Below are 21,932 nucleotides of genomic sequence, written 5' to 3' on the forward strand. Positions count from 1 at the left end.
CGGTGGGGGGGGTCAGGAGGGGGAGTATGCTCGCTGCAGGGCAGTGTTTATTTGGAGCTTTGCACATTGATTATGCGTTTTTAATTAATTTTTGCTTTCTTCCCCCCCTCTCCCCCCCCGGCGCTGCGCAGATGGGGTGTTGAGCGAAGCGCCCAGGGCGAGCTGTTGCCCTCCGCACCCTCACTTGTCCTTCCCCCCCTTCTTATGTGGGGGGCAGATAACCCTTTCCTGTGCCCCCGGCCTTTATCAGCGCTCCCCGTTGCGCTGCCCGGGGAGGAGCCGCGGGGCGATCTCCGGGGGCGGAGGAGCGCGGCCGTGCCGGGAGCGGAGCAGCCTCCCCCCGGCGACGCCCCCAACCCTGGCTGGGCTGGAGGCTTCAGATCAACGCGGGGCGACCTCTCCCGCTTCCAAGCCTTAAAAAAAACACAAAACAAGGTTCTGTACTCACCTTGGTGGGGTCATGCGGGGAGGGGGGGGCAGGCGTCCCCAGTCGCTGCGGAGGTGAACGCTTTGGAGTGGGTGTACCCGGCTGCGGGGGGGCCTGTGGCTCTTCTCCCGACCGCAGGTCGGTAGCTCGACCGCGTTTTTGTGACGGTCTGGAGGTAGCGAGAGTGGAAGGCTGACGGTGTGTTTTTTTGAAACGGCCTTTCGCCTTTGTTCAGGATATCCTAAAGGTATGAATTTACCAGCTAAAGAGCGCCGGCCTGGCTTATTATAATTGCAGTTGGAAGATAATTGAGGCCGTGTGTGGCTGTGAGCAACAGGAAGGTGTTCTGACCGGCTTCAGGCCGCCTTGATTTGCAGCCTCCGTTCTCCTTTCCTCCAGAATGAAAGGAAACAACATGCGGAGCCTGTGGTCTGGTGCTCTGTGGGTTAGGAAATGCTGTGGCTGAAAATCCGAGCAGAACATGTGAGAACACGTGCTCACCCCGCACGGAAAAGCAGAAATGTTGGTAGGTCCCAGTAGGTGCCTCGAGGAGAGCAGATGGTTCTCTGGCAGTACAAGGTAACTCAGTTTCCTCCTGACATTGGAGATTGTCGTGTCACCTAAAAAGGGGGCAATAACTTGTAGTTTAAAAAGAGGAAGTGCCAAAGAGCAGTTTGACAGCTTTTATTTGGCATTGAATACCTAGTAAAATACTCCAGGGATTACTGATAGAACAGATATAGGAGGACTGGCATAGTGCTGAGCAAAAGCATGACCTTGAGCTTCAGTAGTGGAAAAGAGTGTAATTCAGTGACAAAACATGCGGTCATGCACTCCAGACAAAAAAAGCTATTGCTTAGAAGATAAAACTAACTGGCCGGAGGCATCTTGAATAAATATTGTGCAATGGCTGACCCCCCTGTCCCTCTTAGATAACTGCAGTTTCAGAATTGCACCTGCATTCATGGCTGTGTGTGATGCTTGACAGAGGGATGATTGATGCCTCCCTACTAGGCTGTTTTGGTACAATCCTATGGATGCTCTGTAGTTTGGGGCACCTTTCACTCCCAGTCTGCTGTAGGTTGAAGCCTAAACCACTGGATAAAGGGCTTTGTTGCAAAAGGCAGGTAGAAACACAGAACAGGTTACCACTTCTCAAAATGAAAGCTGAGAAGTAGGTGGTGACTGTCTATATACTGTCAGGGTATGCGAGAGAAACTTTGAAAGGTAAACCTTTCCTGAAAAGACTCTAAACTGATTAGTTGAAACTTGGCTTGAAGGATAAATGTTGATGACTTATGGGCTAGTTCCCCAGGAACCCCCCCAAGTGTCTGGCAAGGGAGAAGGAGCCAAGAAATGAGGTGCTCTCCGTCTTTTTTAGAATTGACTTTAGTGCCTTGCAGGCAGGACTTGGAAGAATCCTGGAGTCTCAGTTTTCCTTAGCAACATAAGACTCGTGCTAACCTTTCAGGGGTCTTTTATCTACAAGGCAGCCAATGCTTGTAGCAGTGCATAGAATGACTTAAGTCTTTTTAAAAGTGATTTCACTTTTAAGCTGAAGAAACCAGGTTTATAAAGTCACCTATTTGAAAGATTATGCTCTGGAGGTAACTGGAATTCCAAAGCGATATGCTGCATTCCCAGACTGAGCAAAAATACTGCACAGGGTGTATTATAAATGACTGGCTTTTAGGGCAGGTGGCCAGAAATAGAGCTTTCGTGTCCTTGTGTACCCTTTTACTCTTTTCAGTAGGCTTGGGGTGGAAATAACCTGGCTGCACAGGTTTAAGAACTTGTGAAATTTTAATTTCTAACACAAAATGCAATTCCCATGTACACCAGGAGGATTTCTAGTTGCAAATAAAACAAGGTTTAATTGTTTGAAAGGCCAAAGTGTAGTTATGCAGAGTGCTGTTCTCACTGTGGAGATTAACAAAGTCCTTTTCTTCTGGAATCAAAAGGAAGATAAAGTTTTGAGGGCTTAAATTCCATTGTAAGTTTCAACAAAGATCTCCCCATCAAAAAGTCTAAACCCCAGACTTTCTAACTCATTCACCAAGTGGAACTGGAAGACTTACTGAATACTGCTAAAACTCTGGAAGGCTAGCCCTGTTTCTTGTTTGTGATGGGCTGATAAACATTACTGTATCATTAGGAAGCTAATGAGACATAGATCTTGAAGTACTAGTAATGGATGTAGTGGCTTGGGCTGCATATCTGGGGTTTGATTATTGCACTACATGTTACTGTATTGTTGTTGTTTTAGGGGAAAAAAATGCTAGTGTTTTGAGTAGACACCTGTGTGACAAAGTTGCAACACAAGGCTTAAAAGTGAAATTAGTTTTAAGACCAAGATCTGATAAACTGTCTTTGCTGTTCAATCTAACTTGATAAGATGCTGTGAATAAATGCTTACTTCCATGTGCAAATGTACTATTATCTAAACTGTATTGTTATTAACTCTTACCTAGATTAAATCAAGATGTCTTCAGGAAATGCTTTCATTGGAAAACCAGCCCCTGACTTTACAGCCACGGCTGTAATGCCAGATGGACAATTCAAAGACATCAAACTCTCTGACTATAAAGGTAAGCCTATGTGCTTCTCTAATTGTACAGATATAGCCTGGCCATATGCAGGAGGGAAGGGCATCTAAAGATATATCTTGATTTGGATTTGAAGTAGTAGTGACCACTTGGCAGTAGACTGAAGTGTTTTACTTGTGCAGTGGTTCTCAGTGATGGATGGAGTATGTTTGGGAAGCTGTGAGCAGCATGGGTGCATATCCAAGCTATGATAATGTTGCTAATTAGCATAAGACTTCTCTAAACTGTTATCTTGGATCAGGCTTATTTGTTCTGTCAATCATACCATGAGACTGATGTAACATCTGCAAAGTACTATGTAGAACAGCAAAGTCTTTTCTTGTAGGTTTTCTGTCAAGGAAAGTAGGTTCTTTCCTCTAATCAAGGAAGTTCATTTCTCTAGAGTACTAGTAAAATGTTTGCCTTACCAAAAAAGCTTACTAAAATCAAAAGGAAAGCCTGAAGTGTTCAAGTACTAATGTGGGTGGCTTTTGAAAGAGATATTTTGAACTGGAAGCCTCAGGCTGTGTGAGGGTGGTGAGTAGATATAGGCTAGTCACCCACTCAAATCAAAATGTCTTCTTGGCTTGTGCCCTTTCAGACCTGTGGCTCTTCTGCACTCCGTTTGTAGTCAACCACAGGGGCTTCTAGTGCAGGTACTGGGTGTACTCTGGGCCAGCCTGTGGGAGCGGACCCAGGAGACAGGCATTCACTGTCAAATTTGACAGTCTGGTTTTGGAGACTTCAGTTGAGTTGGGTTCTGTGTTACTAGGTATGGAGTGGCCCTGAAGAGTGCTGCAGGTGATACTTGGCTGAAGTGTAAATGCCCTAGGTGCTTTATGGGCTTGCCACCTATATAGCAAGTCATAAAATAGAGGCATCTGTAGTTTACCATTCCGTCTTTAGTGTTGTATCAAGCCCTTTCTCCTCAGTCAGTATTTGAAGGGATGATATTGAATATGACAACTTAAAAAGGTGCAAGAGACTAACTGGTTATACTGCTCTTCTAGGAAAATACGTTGTGTTCTTCTTCTACCCCCTGGACTTCACTTTTGTCTGTCCAACTGAAATCATCGCATACAGTGACAGAGCTGATGAATTCAAGAAAATTAACTGTGAAGTAATTGGAGCTTCTGTTGACTCTCACTTCTGTCACCTTGCCTGGTAAGAATCAGCCTTTTAACCTAATAGAATATTCTGCTTGGCCTCAGTTATTGTAGGAACTGAATGCTGAGTACATTGAAATGTTCTTACTGAAGTGCCAAAGAAAGGCACTTGGGAAGTAGTGCAAGGTGCTTCTGAACAGAACTGACTGTACTGTTTAGTTCTCACCTCATGTCAAATGGAGTATGGTATTGCAGAAAGGATCAGCTTCTCTTCTACCTTTATACTTTATTCTGAACTGTCCATATTTTTAACATGAAACTTCCTGCTTTTAGGATCAACACTCCTAAGAAACAAGGTGGTTTGGGTACTATGAAAATCCCGTTGATTTCTGACACAAAACGTGCCATTGCCAAAGAATATGGAGTACTTAAAGAGGATGAAGGTATTGCATACAGGTATGTATATGTATAATACCATATGCAAGAAAGTAAACTTGCTGTTAAAGTCTTATGTCACAATCTGCAGAGCATGTCAGGTGAATGCAGAGCTTGCATATACCTCAACACCTGCAGCAAGTTGAAGCTATTAGCTATTCTAAATGTAAATGGCTTCAAGCCATCAAGCACTCCTGCTGGGGAGGTGCTACTTGGTTCTCAGTGTTTAGGTTTCTCATGGGTTTGGTAACCTAGATAAGTGCCTGCTGCTTCCCTTTAATTACCTATCTGCACAGTGCAGGACTCTCATGCAGGTGAGCTGCAAATATTGGTGATGTGACACCTACATAGTCGTACAGGTATTTAATCTAGTGATTACAGATTAATCAAAACCCCAGCCTTATCTTCTAGTCAGCCATTCGGAGTTCAAGTTGCTGAGGGAGCTGAACTTCTGCGAACTCTTAATGTGACTTTGGAAGACTAATTGCTGAGCCATTGCTATGTTGTCCTTTTTTCTTTGAATAGAAGAGTGCCTTTCCTTAGGTTTTTCTTCCATTTTGCTTTTCCACTAGTATCTATTTAAATAGGAAGTGTTGCTTTGCTTTCGTTCACTGGTGTTCTGACTTGCCTTTAGGCTTTCAACTGCTAATGTTTCAGTGCTATGCATACACCAAAGGTGTTTGGCTTTTGGGAAGAGGTTGCTAATAGTAGATGACACAATCTATTGCTGTAATAAGATTACTGAACTTGAGATTTTGAAACTTACTCCAGTCTAGCACAGCTTTTGAAAAACAGATTAAACTTGAGGGCTGGTGTTAATGTTTTTTTTCTAGGGGTCTGTTCATAATTGATGAGAAGGGGATCCTGAGGCAGATAACAATCAATGATCTGCCTGTTGGCCGTTCTGTTGATGAAACCCTCAGACTTGTCCAGGCCTTCCAGTTTACAGATAAACATGGAGAAGGTAAGGGTTCTTCCTCTTCCTAATCTTAAATGTTTCTTCAGAGAACAGTATTAACTAGGCAGGTTACGTCAAGGTTTACTAGATGGTGCTAAGTACATCTACAGATCTGCACACAGTAAGTAATTGTGCCTCTTGAAATGCAGCTTGTCATGTAAAGCTGTGTGTTGAAGGACACCATAGTATTAGATTTATTTCAGTTAATGGTCCATTAAATACTTTCTAATGTTGAAATACCATGTAAACCAAATTTGGTGTTGGATATCTGGTCAAGCATATAACGCTTGTCTCTGTCTTTCAATTAGACACACAAAATACTTGAGACAAGTAAAGAACATGTAATAATTTAGCCCCCAGAGGTGAGCATAATTTAGACTCTGCTCCTAGATTTGGTAGGCTGAGACCATCAGTACTACTGCTGTGTTTTAAGCATTTAAATTTCTAGAAAGCCTGCTGAACTGTGTCTGTGTGTAGTGAAGGGAAAAGGAGTGAGAGTGTCTTTGCACCCGTAGTTCAAGAGTGATATGAAGTGCTTGAGGCTGGTAGCTTTTCTGCAGGAGTTACCAAAAAAGCACTGCAAATGAAACGTTTGGTTATGGAAACTTAAAATTAACTTAACTAATGATAGATGTTGCTGCTGGTCATACTTAACTTGCTTCAGATAAATCAATGGCGAATTTTATTAAATGAAGCTGCTATTGTGGCTATACTGTAGCCTGAAGAGAGTCAAATGTTTTTTGAACTAGTACACAATACTCTTGTCAGCTCAGATGTCCCTAATAATTGATGATGGAGCAGTCGCATGTCTTGCAAATGAAGCTTCTTGGGATTTACTTTGCTCTGGAGTAGCTTTTCCTCTAGAACTAGGACAGCAATATCATGTGAACTAGGATAGACCAGAATAAGGTGTGTGGCAACACTCAGAAGCTGAGCTAAAATTGCCAGTCTTGTGTGGAGCACGCATTAAGCCTTGCATGGCTGTGTTAAAGGAATACTGTTTAAAAAAAAAAAAATCATGTGGAGTCACTGCACTTCTGAGGCCATGCAACCTCTGCATCTTGGTGGCCTTTTAGTAGCCATATAGGGGAACTAGAGACAGTTTAACTCTTCTTCTCACTCCCTGTTAAACTGTAGAATGGGACCAGGATTGATTAAAGATAAGGAGAATATAAACTTGACTGGATCCAAGGAGGAATGGTACTGTAATAGTTGTAAAGCTTTCTGTCCCAGGCTTCTGGAGTTGGTGTTACCTTGCTGTCAGGCTTCTTTTAAGGAGTTGGGGAGGGATGCATGTGTAAAGGGCCTGCTACTCCATGGGCAAACACCCAGTTCCTAGGATGCTACTACCTAGTGATCAAATGGAAATGAGTAGAATAACTGAATGTAATGCCATACTGAATAATACATCTTCTGTATGTTACAAAGATGTGTATATATACAAGTTTTGAGATGCTAGTTTGCTTTAGTATTGTGTAAAACATGTTCTGCAGGAGCAGCTGGTAAGTCTTAAACTTTTTTTTAATCATTTCAGTGTGCCCAGCTGGCTGGAAGCCTGGCAGTGACACAATCAAGCCTGATGTTCAGAAGAGTAAAGAATATTTCTCAAAGCAGAAGTAAACTTTCAGTTTGAATGGAAACTAGTATGCCTTACGTAAAGAGCAAGCATCAGTTACTGAACTTTGACTAAGTCATTGCATCTGAGTCAAGGGATCATGCTATAGGTATAAACAGTAACTTTTTTACTTGAAGGAAAGTTTGTCCTGTTGACAGCCTTCATAGAAAATCCTAATGATCAGTATCTGTACATCAAGCCCTGTTGACTTTAGTGACAATGCAGTGTATGTGGTTAGCCATGTGTTGCATATAGAGCAGTTGTACCCTTTTGTAACTCTATTAAACTTGTGGAAAGAGCATGCTGTCTACTGTTCTTATGTTGTAGTCATCAGGAGAGCTGCAAGATCCATGCAGGTTGCACTTCTGAAAGCTCTGTCTACTGAGCTGTGTGTAGAAACTCAATTCCTAAAGGCCTTCTACAGCTCCATTAGAATGGAGATACTAACAGTTTTCACTTTGCAGTAGTCAAGGACTCTTTAATAGCAAAGTCATGAAGAGGATAGGCAGAGGAACATGGTGTGATATGAGTCTGTAAGACTCAAGCAATTCTGTGTACTGTGCTCTGAGCATGAACCATATTTTCATGCACAGTGTAAACACACTAATTTCTGTGTCAACTTTGGTCAAAACTGACTGTTCATGCTAATCTTCTTGGAATCCAGCATTCAGTTGAATGCTGTGTACAGGAGTGGAAGACTGGGCTTTCTGAAGAGCAAACTTCCTTGGATATAAAACATTCAACCCTAGTCTCTCCTACTACATGGGAGTAAGAATATGCCAATTGCCCATTAGCTGGTAGTCATATGACTAAGATCAAAAGAAGGGTGGCACTATAAAATCTGCTACTTGGATGTGCTCAGCCTTGTCTTTAATCTTTCTATTCCAAATGATTATGCATGTACTGTAAAACTTGAAGCACATGACTGGCCTTAAGTTACACTAAAGCTTAATGGTGGCTTGCAATTAAGTCCTAAACTTCAGACCTGAGGATTTGGGTAAGAAGCCGAGGAATACAAGTGAGTTAGAATGCTGAAATCTTTATGTACCTGTAAAGATTAAACTCTTAAAGGCTAAAACATTGCATCTGTCTTCAGCTCAAGTAGTAGACAAGTTTTGTCCTGCTTTAAAGTGAGCAATAACAAAGTTGAGGCCCAGGGCTACTTAGATGAGTCAGAAGTGAAAGTTGCATGCCTTGAGTAGTAAACTTGTCTTGTGCAGTTGGAAAAAACAGACTTATCGCAGAAGTCTGTTAAACAAATACTGCAATAAAAATGAAAATAGCTAATCCCCTGGGTTTTGCCTAAGCATCACAAATACATGGAAGTGATGCTTAGTTGGATCATGATGTTTAAAATCTAAATTACTCTCAAGATAACAAATGAGGCTAACATCCTGGGTGGCACTGAGAACTAACAAGAGTGTATATATTTAAGTGAATGTATACTAATGCAGTATGGCTGAGTACTAAATTACCTTTGTATATCAAACTTCCCTTCCTAGCAAATGGATTTAAGTCAAGGTTAACTTAAAACTTACCTTAGCTGTATCTAGCTATGCTAGCCTTGAAGTGTCACCAAATTGATTGGAGGAATTCTTTGGAGGGCACAATATTGGCATAGTCCAGCCCTGTGGAACAGGTATCTTTACCCTGATGATGTGACTAAAGTTACTTCTGTTATTCAGTAATAAAACTGCATCTGTTTTGACTGGGCCCCTACATCATACAATGCTAAGTGAAATCCTGGTAGTGTGGCAAGTCAGTCAGTCTGAGCACAGAACAAGGGCCCTTACATTAATAACCAAGTTCAGCCCCTCAGCACAATACAAATGGCCTCTCAAATCTTTTAAATGCATTCACTGTTCAAATGTGATTAAAAAAAGCATTTAAAAGGAACAGACTTACTCTCTTGCCTCCCCTTTGTTGTAGGGGGTAAAGGGTTTTTCTCAGGTTCTGGTTTCAGAACTCCCCCCTGAGAGGCGGAGGGAGCCTTCATACGCCCATCCCGGACTCTCCGGGGACGAAGGGGTTCTGACGGCGGTTGTCCCGCCTGGCTGAGGGGGAAGCCCCCACCCCGGACCCCGCCGTTCCTCAGCGGAGCGGGCGGGCCTCGCCCTCCCCTCAGCGGGCCCGTGGCGCCGCCCGCGCTTTTCCAACGGCCGGCGCGCGGGGCGGCCGGGGATTGGCTGCGCTGAGGGGGCGCGCGGGCGGTGCCCCGCCCCTCTGCCCCGGGCGGTCACTGGGCCGCTTCCCTCGCGAGCGGCGGGAGATGGGAGAGGACGGGTCGGAGTTCTTCTGAGGGGAGATCTGCGTGAAGGAATGTGCCGTAAAAATACCTATGGTCTTCATTTATTTAACCTCTGATGTAACGTGTTTCGTTTGATGATCCTTCCTTTGCCGACCTGTCATGCGGAGAGGCAAGTTCTGACAGGAAAATGTTATTAACTGTTGGCATTTGCCCTCGTTGCTAACACAGTTATGCTCCCTTGCGCTTTCAGTGATACCTAATATTGTTCAACAACGTATTTTTAATACCTCCCACCTTTTAAATGTCCCAATAGTGACAGTTGTGCTCACGTGTTCATTTTCCTGTTTTGAAAAGTGGTTAATCTCAATAGCTACTTAAGCAGCTATTAATTTAGAACAAATTCTGTGTCTGAAAAACATTTTGGTTACAATTGTTCTGTTGCTATCTGCTGGGAGTTGGTACACCTGGACGCTACTAATGTTATATAATTAATCATCATCATCACTGGTCAATGACGAGAATGCGGAAACTCAAAACATCCAAGAAACAAAATACCTGTGGGCTATGAACTGTATTATATGTTTGCACCAAGTGGTTGACTCTGAGAATGAATGCAATTTTTTTAAACGTTTTTTTTTTTTAATTATTCAGCCACGTGAGGTATTCTTGGAAACGTGTTCCCACGCTGTCATTTTAATGTTTCCAAGAGTATAACACACAAAATGGGTAACACACAAAACTTCAAATCAAGAGTCTGGGTTTCTTTCTTTGCTTAAACTCAATATTGATTCAGATGCAGCTTGGAATTTCCACTAAGTGTTCTGGGGCTCACACCCTACTCCTAGCATCGTGACATCTTTGACTCATGTAATTTTTATGACATTCAAATAATTATAATCCTCACTTATTGAGAAATTATTTTTCATGTAACAAGATGCCTATTGTATTTTCATTACAGTTATGAACCAGTTTTGCTTTCATGATCAGTGGGTACAATATTTCCCAGTGAGGTAAAAATACATCAGCAATTCTTAGTTTTGGTGACAAGACTGATGACTGTTGCAGTGGCACATACTGCTTAGTGTGATTTTCTCTGAAGATGCATTTCTACAGCAGATGCTATTCAGAAAGGATAGAATCTTGAATGAAATGTTTTGTTTTTAACACGTGAGTGATTGCAGTTTGTTTTTTTTTTTCCTAGTTTGGGTGCTTATTATAAAAGTAATCTTGTATTCATTAATTTCTTTAGAATATCTTAGTCAGATGAAGGGAAACTGAAATATATGTTACTGTATCTCTCCTCTGTTTATTTGTAGCTGATTGCTATGATTACTGGGGGTTTACATAACTAGCTTGCCTCTATGCAAAGCACTTTACAAGCATATGAAGTTTCAGTCTCAAGATAAACCCTGAAAAATTATTTGGATCAGTTTAAATACCTGCATGTATCTTTTAGGGATTTTCACAGAAATTTGTGATACTGCATTCCTCTCAAAAGCAGGCTGCCAATAGAAACAAATGTACTAGCAGTCATCTACTGACAATATGATAATGAAATTGGCTATATTTTAATATATTTATTAATATACTTTAATACGTTTATTAAAATATAGCCAATTTCTTGGTTTTGAGGGCTGAACTACACAGCACCAGGTGTTTACACTGGTAAGTAGCAATAGTAGATGTAATTATATAAATATATATAGGATTTTATCTGTTTGGTGAGATCTGTAGAACTGTTAAAATGATATGTAATTAAATATTATTTCAAAATTGTATGCAACTGTTAACAAGAGCAAACTCTTGTCAGTGTTTGAAACCGAACTTTGAACAGCTGTGAGAAGTAGCCCTGACATGACCTCTCAGGTGGTGTGATTTTGCCCTCAAAATAAATAGCGATGGTCCTGTTCAGTGGTACAGACAATGCCTTTAGATACTGATTTGCCTGATCCTACTGAAGACTGAGTAATCGTGGAAGGAAATTAATCTTCCGTGCATTATGTTCTTCGTATCTTATCTAAAATTAAGAACATTTACTACCTTATTTTTGTGATAGGTTTCTGTAAGTTTTCAAAGACAATAGCGTTTGTGTAAGAGCATCCAAGGATTTTTTTTGTATGAGTAATACAATACAATGCCTAAGGTTTAAATTCTTTGTAGTACATGATTATTATAGAATATACAGAATGTGACTTTCAATCTTCGACATACAGAAGCTAACCTTTACTAGATTTTATAAATCTTTTATAGCATGTTATTTCAAAATGAACAATTGCGTATTTATTTTTAGATGTTCATAAGAAAAAAAATTGCTTAGTAATAAATTAGCACTGTTACAAAAATTAGTTTCTCACTGATTTGAAGCACACTCTAAAAAGTTACTAAATTTAAAAAGTACTATTTTCTTAACAAGTGCTCCAGCCCTTTTATTAGGCCTTTCATGAATAGTTTATTGGATAGTCCAACAAATCAATACAGTTCAAAGAACAAAAGCAAGTAGTTTACATCTCACAGGTATTGCAACAGGATGCACTTTGGTTCAGAAAGTATGTTTACAAAAGCCCCAGGACTATACTTCTTAGTAATATTATATATCAAACAACAGTCATGCAAAGATTATGTTAAAAGAATGGGTTTTATCATATTAATAGTTTGAAAAATATGATACACATCCTCTGAAATTTTTAGCGAGTCTGATGTTCAGTATTAAATGACAGTCTGTGTGAATATATATTGTGAAGTATCTTGCTAGCCAGATAAAGCATAAACAGAAAATATCTTACACAGAAATGTCACGGTTCTACTGTGCAAAGGGAGAAATGAGGTAAGGACATCAATCCAAAAAGTGTGTTAAAGCTGTCACTGTCTTTTTTTTTTGATACAAACTAATGGCATAAACAAAAAGAACACTGAACAAGAAAATCAAAGAAATAGCAGGTATCTTGTTGAATGTATTAACTTCTATTTTTTAATACTAAAAGAGAAAAAGCAGATTAATTTGCCTTTAATGTACAGTCAGAACTGATTTTACTTTGGCTGTGCACACATCTGTTTTGTATCAGGTCACTAATCAGCACCTTCACCTGTGACATTGGTATGATTTAAGCACCTCACAGAACACAGGAGTAGGATATTACAGAATGGTTTTACAGGCCAAAGCCTGTGCAAATCGCACAACTCTGCACGATCAGCTAATCCGTGCTGCACACACTCAGGTGGCTGCCAGAAAACAGGTTGCCACCACGCTATGAATTGTTTGCCGGGTTCCTGCACAACCATGTGCGTGTGGTAAGCTCTTCCCACCACACCTAGTGATGATGGGTTTGGGCTTTAATGTGAAACTTGGCTCTTTCACTTGAAACTTAAATCATTGTTCGTATGCAACATACGTCTGCTTAGAATGTTTCTGCCCAAGATACCATTTGACCATGAATTCCTAAGAAGTCTTCAAGATTGCACTGTCCTCTGAAACTGTATCTATATGAATTCCTAAGAAATCTTCAAGATTGCACTGTCCTCTGAAACTGTGAGCGCACTACGTTTATGTTTCATAATCTATAGCAATATATTTTTGAAGTATCTGCACTGACAAATGAGATTAAGATCCTTTGTCAAGAGAGAAAAAAATCTTTAATATACAATTAATAAAACAATGTAATTTCAAATTAATGTATATAATCTAATTCCATTTGCACAAAAATAAGGGGAATTTCTTTTTCACTTCTACTGCTGCAGTTTTTTAAATTTGGGGAACAGAGCCAGTAAAAAAAAAAATGATTGAGGCAGAAGTGAATGATTCAAGAAGACTAGTCAGAACAATACTGGAAAAAAGGTTATGACATGAAATTAAAGCCTAAAGCTAGCTAATTCCTTTAAAAGGAATGAGATGTTTTATGCATTCATAGAAAAAGAAATTATTCTTCATAAATTTAAGATTCTGTAAGATATTTTTCAACCCAGAAATTCCTCCCACCTCTTCCTTTCATTTACTCACAGGAATTCTCCTATCCCATGCTTTGTTTGACATGAGGGAAAGAACCCAAGGCAATATAGTGTGAAGGTTTCCAGAAACTTTGAAGACTTCCTTTAGGAAGTGTTTTGGGAAAATAAAATATATGCAGTTATTAAAAAATAAAATTGCTTGCTCACTAAATTATGTACAAACATCAACAAAAATAACATTAAATGAAAAACTTATTCTAGAGATAATATTAATGAATGGTAGCTATGTAATTTATTTTTTCAGGAAGTAGCCAGTTGAAATACATTTATACATATATAAAAACATTTTGAAGATTGTAGTACATTATTGGAGAGATTTTAAACATTCCACTAAAATATCTTATTGCTCATTCTGTGATAATTTTTTGTTAAGTTTTTCGCCATAGTTCCCGTTATTATAATTCAGTTATTGGGAAAACCCACACACACCTTTCTCTTTGGTTTAAAGTGCTGTTTTTCTAAGTATTGTGAACATCTATCTGGTTCTCAGCTGCAGAGAGAAGATAAAAGCACAGTTGTGTTCCTTGGTTCTCTCTGTTTCCTCCTTGAAAACCTAGTGGGGAAGTGCTCAGTTTGCTTCCTGAAACAAATGTGATTGATGATGTGTCACAGGTTATATGATAAGACAGGAAGCCAACTTAACATTCCTGAATACATTTGTCCATTTTGGTAGATGAATTTGTGAAAGTTAAGATTGCAGACGTACAGCTGGCTCTCCACGGGAAAACCCACTTCCCCTTACAGGAAGAATTTTGGAACTGTTGTTGCTTAAATCAGTTAAGCCTAAATCAGCTGCTTAAAGCTAAGTTTTTAAATGTACTTTTTACATGGGGCTGAACAGAGACTGCTGATAATCACAGTGGCACTGAGCAGTAGCTGCCACTTCTTGTTTTCAGAAATATGGAAGTCTTTACTTAGATTTTTTTTTTGTCGAATTCAAGTCGTTGTGCATTTTCAGTAATTTAACCCATGTTAAATAGTAGCTACACCACCAATAATTTTGGTCATGAATAAAAGCCCATGTATACTATAGTGAATGAGTAAAATTATGCTTCTGACCCAGAGGAGGGCAATGTTGCCCCATTATAAAAAAAACCAAACCCAAACCTGAAAAAAAAACCCAACCAAACAAAAAAAAAAAAAAAAAAAAAAACCAGAAGAGTGCACTGCTCCCATGAGGTTGGCTATTTTTGTCTGCCACACCAGCAATGGTTTGTGCAGCAAACCAGCTTTAGTCTTCCATAGTTTAGAGGAAGACAGGACTGTTACAAACCATCCTTTTTATAGCAGAAGTAAATAAGGCAGTATCAGGAATTAAGTTTGCCAAACTTTACTTCATACCACAAATAAACATTAATGCTTATTCTTGCACCACTGAAACGTAACTCATTTAACTGGTACAAAAAAACCCCAACAACCCAACCCCAAACGGCAGTGTTTTCTCAAGTGTTTGCCCTTTCTGAGCAATAATTCTGATGGCTGCTTTTCACCAGATTAGATTGTGCTTTGCGTTTAATCAGTATTTTCTGTCACATTTTTTATCTTAATAAAAATCTCAGTTCTTTTAAGATAAATGATGAAATAAAAAGAAAAAAGTAAAGTTTAACTGAAGGAGAGGATGAATGATAAATGCTGTGTGCATGAAAACTACAGATTTGTTAATTCTCCATAGAACATTTTACTACCTTGAAATGTACTGAATATCTTGTTGCTAAAACTAAATTCAAATTCAAGTAGCTTTTGATTATTTTTTTACTGTTCAGCTCTTGAATACTCAACCCTAATAGTTATATTTAGGAAAAATAGATACTCTAATAAATGTTTAAATACTAGGATATAGTGAAAAATTTACTTCTCTAAAAATGTAAAATGTGACTCTTGAACCAGTAAATCTATCCAAGTATTAGCAATTACTTGTTTGACATTTGCAAATGCCAAAAATAAGAATGTCTTCACAATGCCTCAGGATTCCAAGAATGATCCTTTCCTCACCATGTCTAGTCTTGTCCCAAGAGATGACATAAATCAAACAGGTTTTCAAACTTCAATTTTATAAGACAAAGACCTTTATACTCCAACCAGCAAGGAAAGAAAATTACTACAAGTTGCAGCTGTGGCTCTTGGTGACTAAGCTAAGAGAAAACGAGTAAGAACCAATCCAATTCTCTCCAAAGGTACTGTAGTAGGAATAGATGTATTATTAAATAATTGGACTCCATTCTGCCTGACACAACTGTATTTCCAGAAGCACAAAGAATGCAGATTTGCCCTTGCTGTGACTAAAATGTCTTTAAAACTAAAATGTTTTCAGTTTTATTTAGTTTATTTAGTTTAATTTTTCACTAAAATGTTTTTAAAAATAAAAAATCCAGTACTTACAGGTATTCCTTTAAATTACTGAGTGAAAACCTCTCAAATATCACTTATGTATGGGACACCTTGAACTTTTGTTACTGCAAGAACAGGGGAAAAAATGAAAGCCATTGTTATGTGCTTGCTTAAATGATCTTGCTGAAATGACCTGGGAAAGATTAACATTTATTAGACTTACTCATGATGCGCTGGATGTTTTATTTTTTGATATCCCAGATGAGCCTGCCATAATAGTTTACGGACTTATAATATGATAATGAAATCTTTCTTGTGTTTTCAGATACTGGATTTTGTGTGTCTTGGGTAGCTCACTATTTTCAGCATGTTAAAACCACAGTGATCAATTCTCACTTTAACATCTTTAACTCTCCACAAGTTAATCATTGTATTGCTTAAATAAAAATACTCAGTACTGAGGGTTATTTACAACTTTGTGTATTTTATTTACCAAAATACCATGTGAAGAAATAAATTACAAAAATTGAAATGGTTATGGCAATCTGTTTAAGAAATTAGCTAAGACAAAATGTTAAATATTTCTAAGAAATCAACCCCACAATAGCAAAATATTTTACTTTAAATTGTACCAGAAGATAAATCTGATTGCATTCTGTATTTCTCCTTCTAAGAGAATCAGTATTTTTTTTATACGTTACTAATATGAACCATTAACTCAAGTCCCTGCTAAGTTACAGTCCAGTTGGAAAGTTCTGGAAGGTAACCAACATTTCAAGCAGAAGTAATTCTGAAACAAAACAACAGAATTTTTTAAAAAATCATTATTTTGCTTAAATTAAAAGTCACAATAACCACTATCACACAGTAAGTCAGGTGTCTGCCTTAGTCAGATGTGGTGAACAAAGCATGGAAAGCAACAAAAGACTTTTTGTAACAGCAAATACACTGAACTAACCCAGCGATCACATGCTCACTACTCTGTTTACAGAAAAACAAACTTGTTATGCTGAATTTCGATTATGTTTAGTTAGTATATAAACTATGCAAAAATTGTATCAAGCTGTGACTTATTGTGAGGGCAACCTTGGTGTTTGGGTCTCCAAAGGTATGAAGAATCACAACACAAAATAAAAAGAAAGGGCTCAGTTCTGCAAAGTGAGTATTTTTGCATCATCAGGTTGATACCAAGGAAAGGGAAAAAGTGCTTAGTGATTTGCAGCATTGCATTGCAGTCAAGTAACAAAACTCCCACAAAATATTATTTTAATTTATTATAATATATTATTTTAATGAGACCTAAGCCTCAAAGTGCTCTAAGATAAATTAATTCCTGATTCCTACTGCCATTGTAACCTCTGAACAAATCTAACAGGACAAAGTAATCTGAAATGTTATGTTTCTGTCTGTATATGCTTTATCCAGTAATATAAGTAACATGAACATCATGGATATCTTCTCTCTTTTTCTCCTCTGGTTGCTTGCCTGTGTCCGTGACAACGTTTTTCCCTCTGGTTGCTTGCCTGTGTCCGTGACAACGCTTCATGTAATGTTTTTTATGTGCGTGCAGTTCTATGGTCTCCTGCATATGGAAAGTACAACAGGAAACCATTGTAGTGAAACTGTGGTGTGTGCTGGCACGGCACTGAAAAAATAGTCTATATTCAAACCTAATCTATCTGAGAAAAAAGGTCACAAGAATTGATTTTTTCAGTCAGTTATCTTAATACAAGTAAAAACTCCACTCATATAGACTTTATTCAGCATCTTTCTGAAGATTTTAGTCGGCTGCTCTATATAGTGGATATGTGCTTAAAACTGACCTAAAGATTGCTTTGTTCTGAGAAGCTGACCCCGGGTGAAGAGGAAACTGGGCAGACTGGAGCGGTGACCTTTGTGCTGTCCCTTTCCCTTTTGTAACTGCCCCGAAGGAGGCGGCTGCTGTTGGCTGTTCTCACGCCCGCTCCACGTACAGGACCAGTGAAAAACAATCTCTGGAGAATCTCACGCCCGCTCCACATACAGGACCAGTGAAAAACAATCTCTGGAGAATTTTCTTTTGGGTGTTAAGAAAGGAGACATTAAAAGATTTTTAAATTAAATTCAGCCAGCTTCACTGCAAGTGAAGGAATACTGGACAAATCTTCTTTCTGAGGAAGGAAAGACTGAAATGACTGAACACTTATTCCCTAGGGAGAGCTATGACACAAGGGTAATAAATGCTGGATGCATCTAAAAAAGTATCTGCCCCGAGTTCAGAGGAAAACCAAAATATTTCAGAGTACAAGGACAGAAAATTAACTTTTTTTAGTCTTACCCAGAATAAAACCAAAACATTTGGAAAGGAAATTCTTTAGACCAAAACTGACTTCTCTAATGAGCAGCACAGGTTTTCCGGTTGCCAGTGTCTGAACTTTTCCCAACCAAAGGCTAATCAGCATCTTACCAGACTCCCAAAAAGACATATCAAACCAGCAACAACAGAGAACGGACCGCTCCTACCTTCCTCCAGACCACAAGCACTGTGATGCAGTGCTCCAGTGCTCCCTCTTCTTCCGAGAAGCTGATGTTTGGATTGAGACGCTGCACAAGCTGCTTGGATCTGCCATCTCTGTATCAGCCCGACTTCCTCCTCAGCACCACGGAAAAGAAGGTGCTGAGGAGTTACACTTTGCTTCCCCTCTGTCCTTTCCTGGAGCCGTGTTACTCAGTGAAATGTGCTTCTCTGGGCTTCTTGTGTCAGCCCTAGCAGCTTGAATCTCTCCGCTGGAGGAGTGGCAAAATAGGCTTTTTGCTCCTCCGAATACCTTTCCTTCACTTCAATGATGTCCCTGTAGCGGCCGTCCTGCCAGTGGAAATTGAATTCCTCCAGCAACTCAATTCTTTTTTCCTCTGTGTTCACACAGTCGATGGGGGCAGACTGTTCCAGGAATGGTACCTGGATGTCTGGAAACACGAGGAGACCCCGGATAGCAAACCAACCGCCATACTTGGGATGGATACATACACCATAGATCTTCTGGAAGGAAAAAAAAAAAAAAAGAAGGGTCTAGGATGTCTCATTTTGTCTCGAGTAATGGTTAGAGTTCAAAGCATTAAGCTTTGATGCTACTTCTCACACTCCTAGCCCTCTGTTGGAGTGCTGCACAGAGAAGAAAGGAAAGCTCTTTCCTGAACATGTGGCTCAAAGCATTGCATTTAATTCCCATTATCCTGTGCCCCCACACACAGTCCTGTAATGTGGGGAGAGGTCCCTTTTGAAAATCTAACACAGAAATAAACCACAGTGCATTTTTTTCCCCTATTTATAATACTCCAAGCAACGGATCTTCTTTTACAGTGAAATTTATTCTTCTGAGTAGGTTTAATAGGTCAAGATATTCTTCTCCATGTATGCACCTCCCTACACCCCAAAGAATCTTGGGAGCTCCCGATTCCTGCCTGAAACACTTTATGCATCTATATGTGATCTGGACTCAGTATTTTCCTGCGGGAAGAACTAGTGAGTAAAGAACAGTTGTACAATTTGGTGATTGCAGGTTGGTGGTTCTTCCCAGATTGCGTTTTTGCCTCACCTTTTTCCCCCAAGGATCAAGCTTCACATCCTTCCTTTGGTAGTAATATGCGGCTCCAGCCACGTGGGCAGCTGTCTGCGCCAAGAACTTGGGCTTTCGGCTTGGCAGGATCTCGTAATCAAAGATGACGTCCACCTTCTGGTCAGGGAATTTCTGGAAAAATGAAAAACAAACAAAAAAAAGCATCAGCCCAGGTTTATGGACAAAGATTGAGCAGTACAGAAGTGCTGGATGCCGGCAAATCAAGCGTGTGTGAAGCCTGCAGATTTCCACATCCTGCTACTGAAATCTACCAGCAGCTTCTGGCCTTGGCTTTTCAAACTGGGACTGTGAAGCGCCCTGCACAGCTACAGGCTGTAACGGCAAAGAGACCAGAATATGCAAGTAAAGCAGGTCAACAGCCTGTTGATGCTCTTAGTACGAATTAACCATCGTGAATAATGCTTCACCCTTCTAAAGAGCAAGGGCAGGAACCTGGCAGGCTTTGTCTAGTGCTCAGCCCACCCGCTCACATGCCACAGTAGTAAAAGCAATTGGTATTTCAGGTTCTTACCTCCTTCACCCGTGCCAAGTGATGAGAAACACACTGATCCACAGGATCCCTGATTATTTTTAACTGCTCTTTGTTCACAAAAGGTTTAAGGGCTTTGTCAAACATTGAAGGTGTGCTGAGGACCACGAAGGCCAGTGTGTCATCTGGGTAGGGGAGGTGAAAGGCTGGCTGGAGAACAGCATTGTACCATCCAACCTTTGGCAAAGAAAAACAAATCTCCATTAAAACAGAGACACCATTCTTTTGCTAGCGGGCATGCAGGAATTAAAAAAAAAAAAAAAAAGTGGAAAGAAGTGTAAGCACCTTCATTTGCAACCCAGATAGGCAGCCTGCCCAGTGCCTTCCATTCAAACCCAGCTGGTTTGCATACTGGGATTTACAGTTTCTGGAAGCTGCACCTTAAATGTGGGAGATAAGAATCATCCGCTGCATTCAGCTCAAGATTGCCCTTTTATCCAGCTGGGATCAAGGAGGAGCAGCCAGTCTTGCCAATGCAAATCAGATGTTTTGGTTTAGATAGCGCTTTTACAAGTTTGAGGATTTTTTTTTTTTCCCCTCAGCTTCAGCCAGAAAGAAGCCGGTACTTCTGTTTCGCTCGTGTGACAAGTTGTGTGGTTGTATTTCTTCAGCAGGAAACATTTAGGTGTGAAAACAAAGGATGTGGGGTTCCCCGCCAGTGCTAAAATTCCCCAGAACTATCAGCTGTGGCGCCTGGATTGTGACACGGCCACATTCTGATACCTGTTGCCGGGGCCGGGTGTGTTAGAGGCAGAAAGGAGGGCTCGAGCCAGGACGTGACCAGGGGGACAGGGCTCAGAGCAGGAGCTGCCACGCAGGAGGAGGTAACGGCCAAAACCCCACACTCCACCATAACATCAGCCCTTGTATAGGTTGTGACAACTCCCACTCTCCTGGGACGCCGCAAAGACCAGGTCTAACATTCAGAAAGACGCCAAGCAGCGTAACTCTAATATTTAGTCTGAAAATGCAAAATCCTGGTCACCTCGAAACATCAGTGAAATTAATCTGGAAGTGACTTTACAGGTGACACTGGCAGCTGTAGGGAAACACAGAATGAAAACTGTTTACATTCTTACATCAAAAGTAAGATTTAAAAGTTTTAATCGGTTTTGTGACTCTTGTTTGAGGTGCTGAATTGAGATATTACAAGAAACTGAATCTAAAGTTTGCTCATTTCCCAGTTTATGTCGGCCAGAGCGCCAGGGCCCGGCTGCCTGAGAATCCAATCTCGAAAGAGGTACCAGTGCTGGGAGCTGCGGCCTTTGTGATCTGGGTTCTGCCCCTGATCCTGCTGCTGGATTTTGGGAAAGCGGCGTTAAATTCTTCTCCAAATCCTGGAGATCTCACTTCTCTCAGCGCCTCGCTCCCTTTTACTTTCTGTCCAATCAAGAACATGGCAGGAAGTAGAAATATTTCAGGTGACAAATATTTGGGGTGACAAATACAACACTCCCCCGAGGAGGGGAAGGTCAGGTCTCATTTTGTTTGATACCGCAGGCTGATTTATTGCAGATTGCCCTTGGGGCGAGCAAGGCAGGCACCCCACAGGGCTGGTGGGGGCCGAGGGAGGGGCGTAAGCGGGCGAGTGTCATCGGGACGGGGCAGCCTGCGCTTCCATATGCCGCCTTTCTGCATTTCGGTTAAAATTTAATCTTGGTCAGAGGACTTTACCCTCTGTCGGTCCAGACGCGGCTGTATTTGTCTCTCCCGGCCTTAACAGCCAGCGCAAGGGACCCGAGCTGACCTCCGGTTCGCCCGGGCAGCTGTAGCCTTGACCGGCCTCACCGGGCGGGATGAGCGGAGGCTCCCCGGGCGCCCTTCCAACCCCGGCCCCGCTCGGGGCTCCGCCTCCGGTACCCAGCGGGGCCGGCAGAGCCGAGGCCCGGGCCGGCAGTGCCGCCTGCTGGCGGGAGCGCCGGGGCTCGTCCCGCCCGCGCTCATCCCGAACCGCCGCCATCCTCGGCCCGGCGCCGCGGGGCCGCCACCGACTGCGGGAACGGCCACACCCCCCCCTCTCCCCGCTCCCTCCGCCAACCCCGGGGATGGTGACGTCGCTCTGCTTGACGCCACGGCGGGGGA

At 41.0% G+C, this 21,932-nt stretch overlaps 2 protein-coding genes across 2 annotated transcripts in view; one reads left to right on the forward strand and one right to left on the reverse strand.

The window, feature by feature from the left end:
- Nucleotides 1–7,427, forward strand: part of PRDX1 (peroxiredoxin 1) — a 7,695-nt gene extending 268 nt beyond the window's left edge. Inside the window, exons 2-6 of the mRNA XM_014939044.1 lie at nt 2,899–3,015; nt 4,023–4,176; nt 4,452–4,574; nt 5,387–5,517; nt 7,046–7,427. Coding sequence (XP_014794530.1) covers nt 2,910–3,015; nt 4,023–4,176; nt 4,452–4,574; nt 5,387–5,517; nt 7,046–7,131 — 600 coding nt within the window. The 5' untranslated portion in view covers nt 2,899–2,909 and the 3' untranslated portion in view covers nt 7,132–7,427. The remainder of the gene's footprint in view (nt 1–2,898; nt 3,016–4,022; nt 4,177–4,451; nt 4,575–5,386; nt 5,518–7,045) is intronic.
- A 10,286-nt stretch (nt 7,428–17,713) lies between these two features.
- MMACHC (methylmalonic aciduria (cobalamin deficiency) cblC type, with homocystinuria) overlaps nt 17,714–21,932 on the reverse strand; it is a 6,551-nt gene continuing 2,332 nt past the window's right edge. The window contains exons 2-4 of the mRNA XM_014939042.1: nt 19,833–20,027; nt 19,280–19,432; nt 17,714–18,723 (exon numbers count right to left, since the gene is read on the reverse strand). Of these exons, the coding sequence (XP_014794528.1) occupies nt 18,412–18,723; nt 19,280–19,432; nt 19,833–20,027 (660 nt within the window). The 3' untranslated portion in view covers nt 17,714–18,411. The remainder of the gene's footprint in view (nt 18,724–19,279; nt 19,433–19,832; nt 20,028–21,932) is intronic.

Source organism: Calidris pugnax, unplaced genomic scaffold (genome assembly GCF_001431845.1).
Source record: "Calidris pugnax isolate Ruff unplaced genomic scaffold, ASM143184v1 scaffold18, whole genome shotgun sequence".
Lineage (NCBI taxonomy): Eukaryota > Metazoa > Chordata > Aves > Charadriiformes > Scolopacidae > Calidris > Calidris pugnax.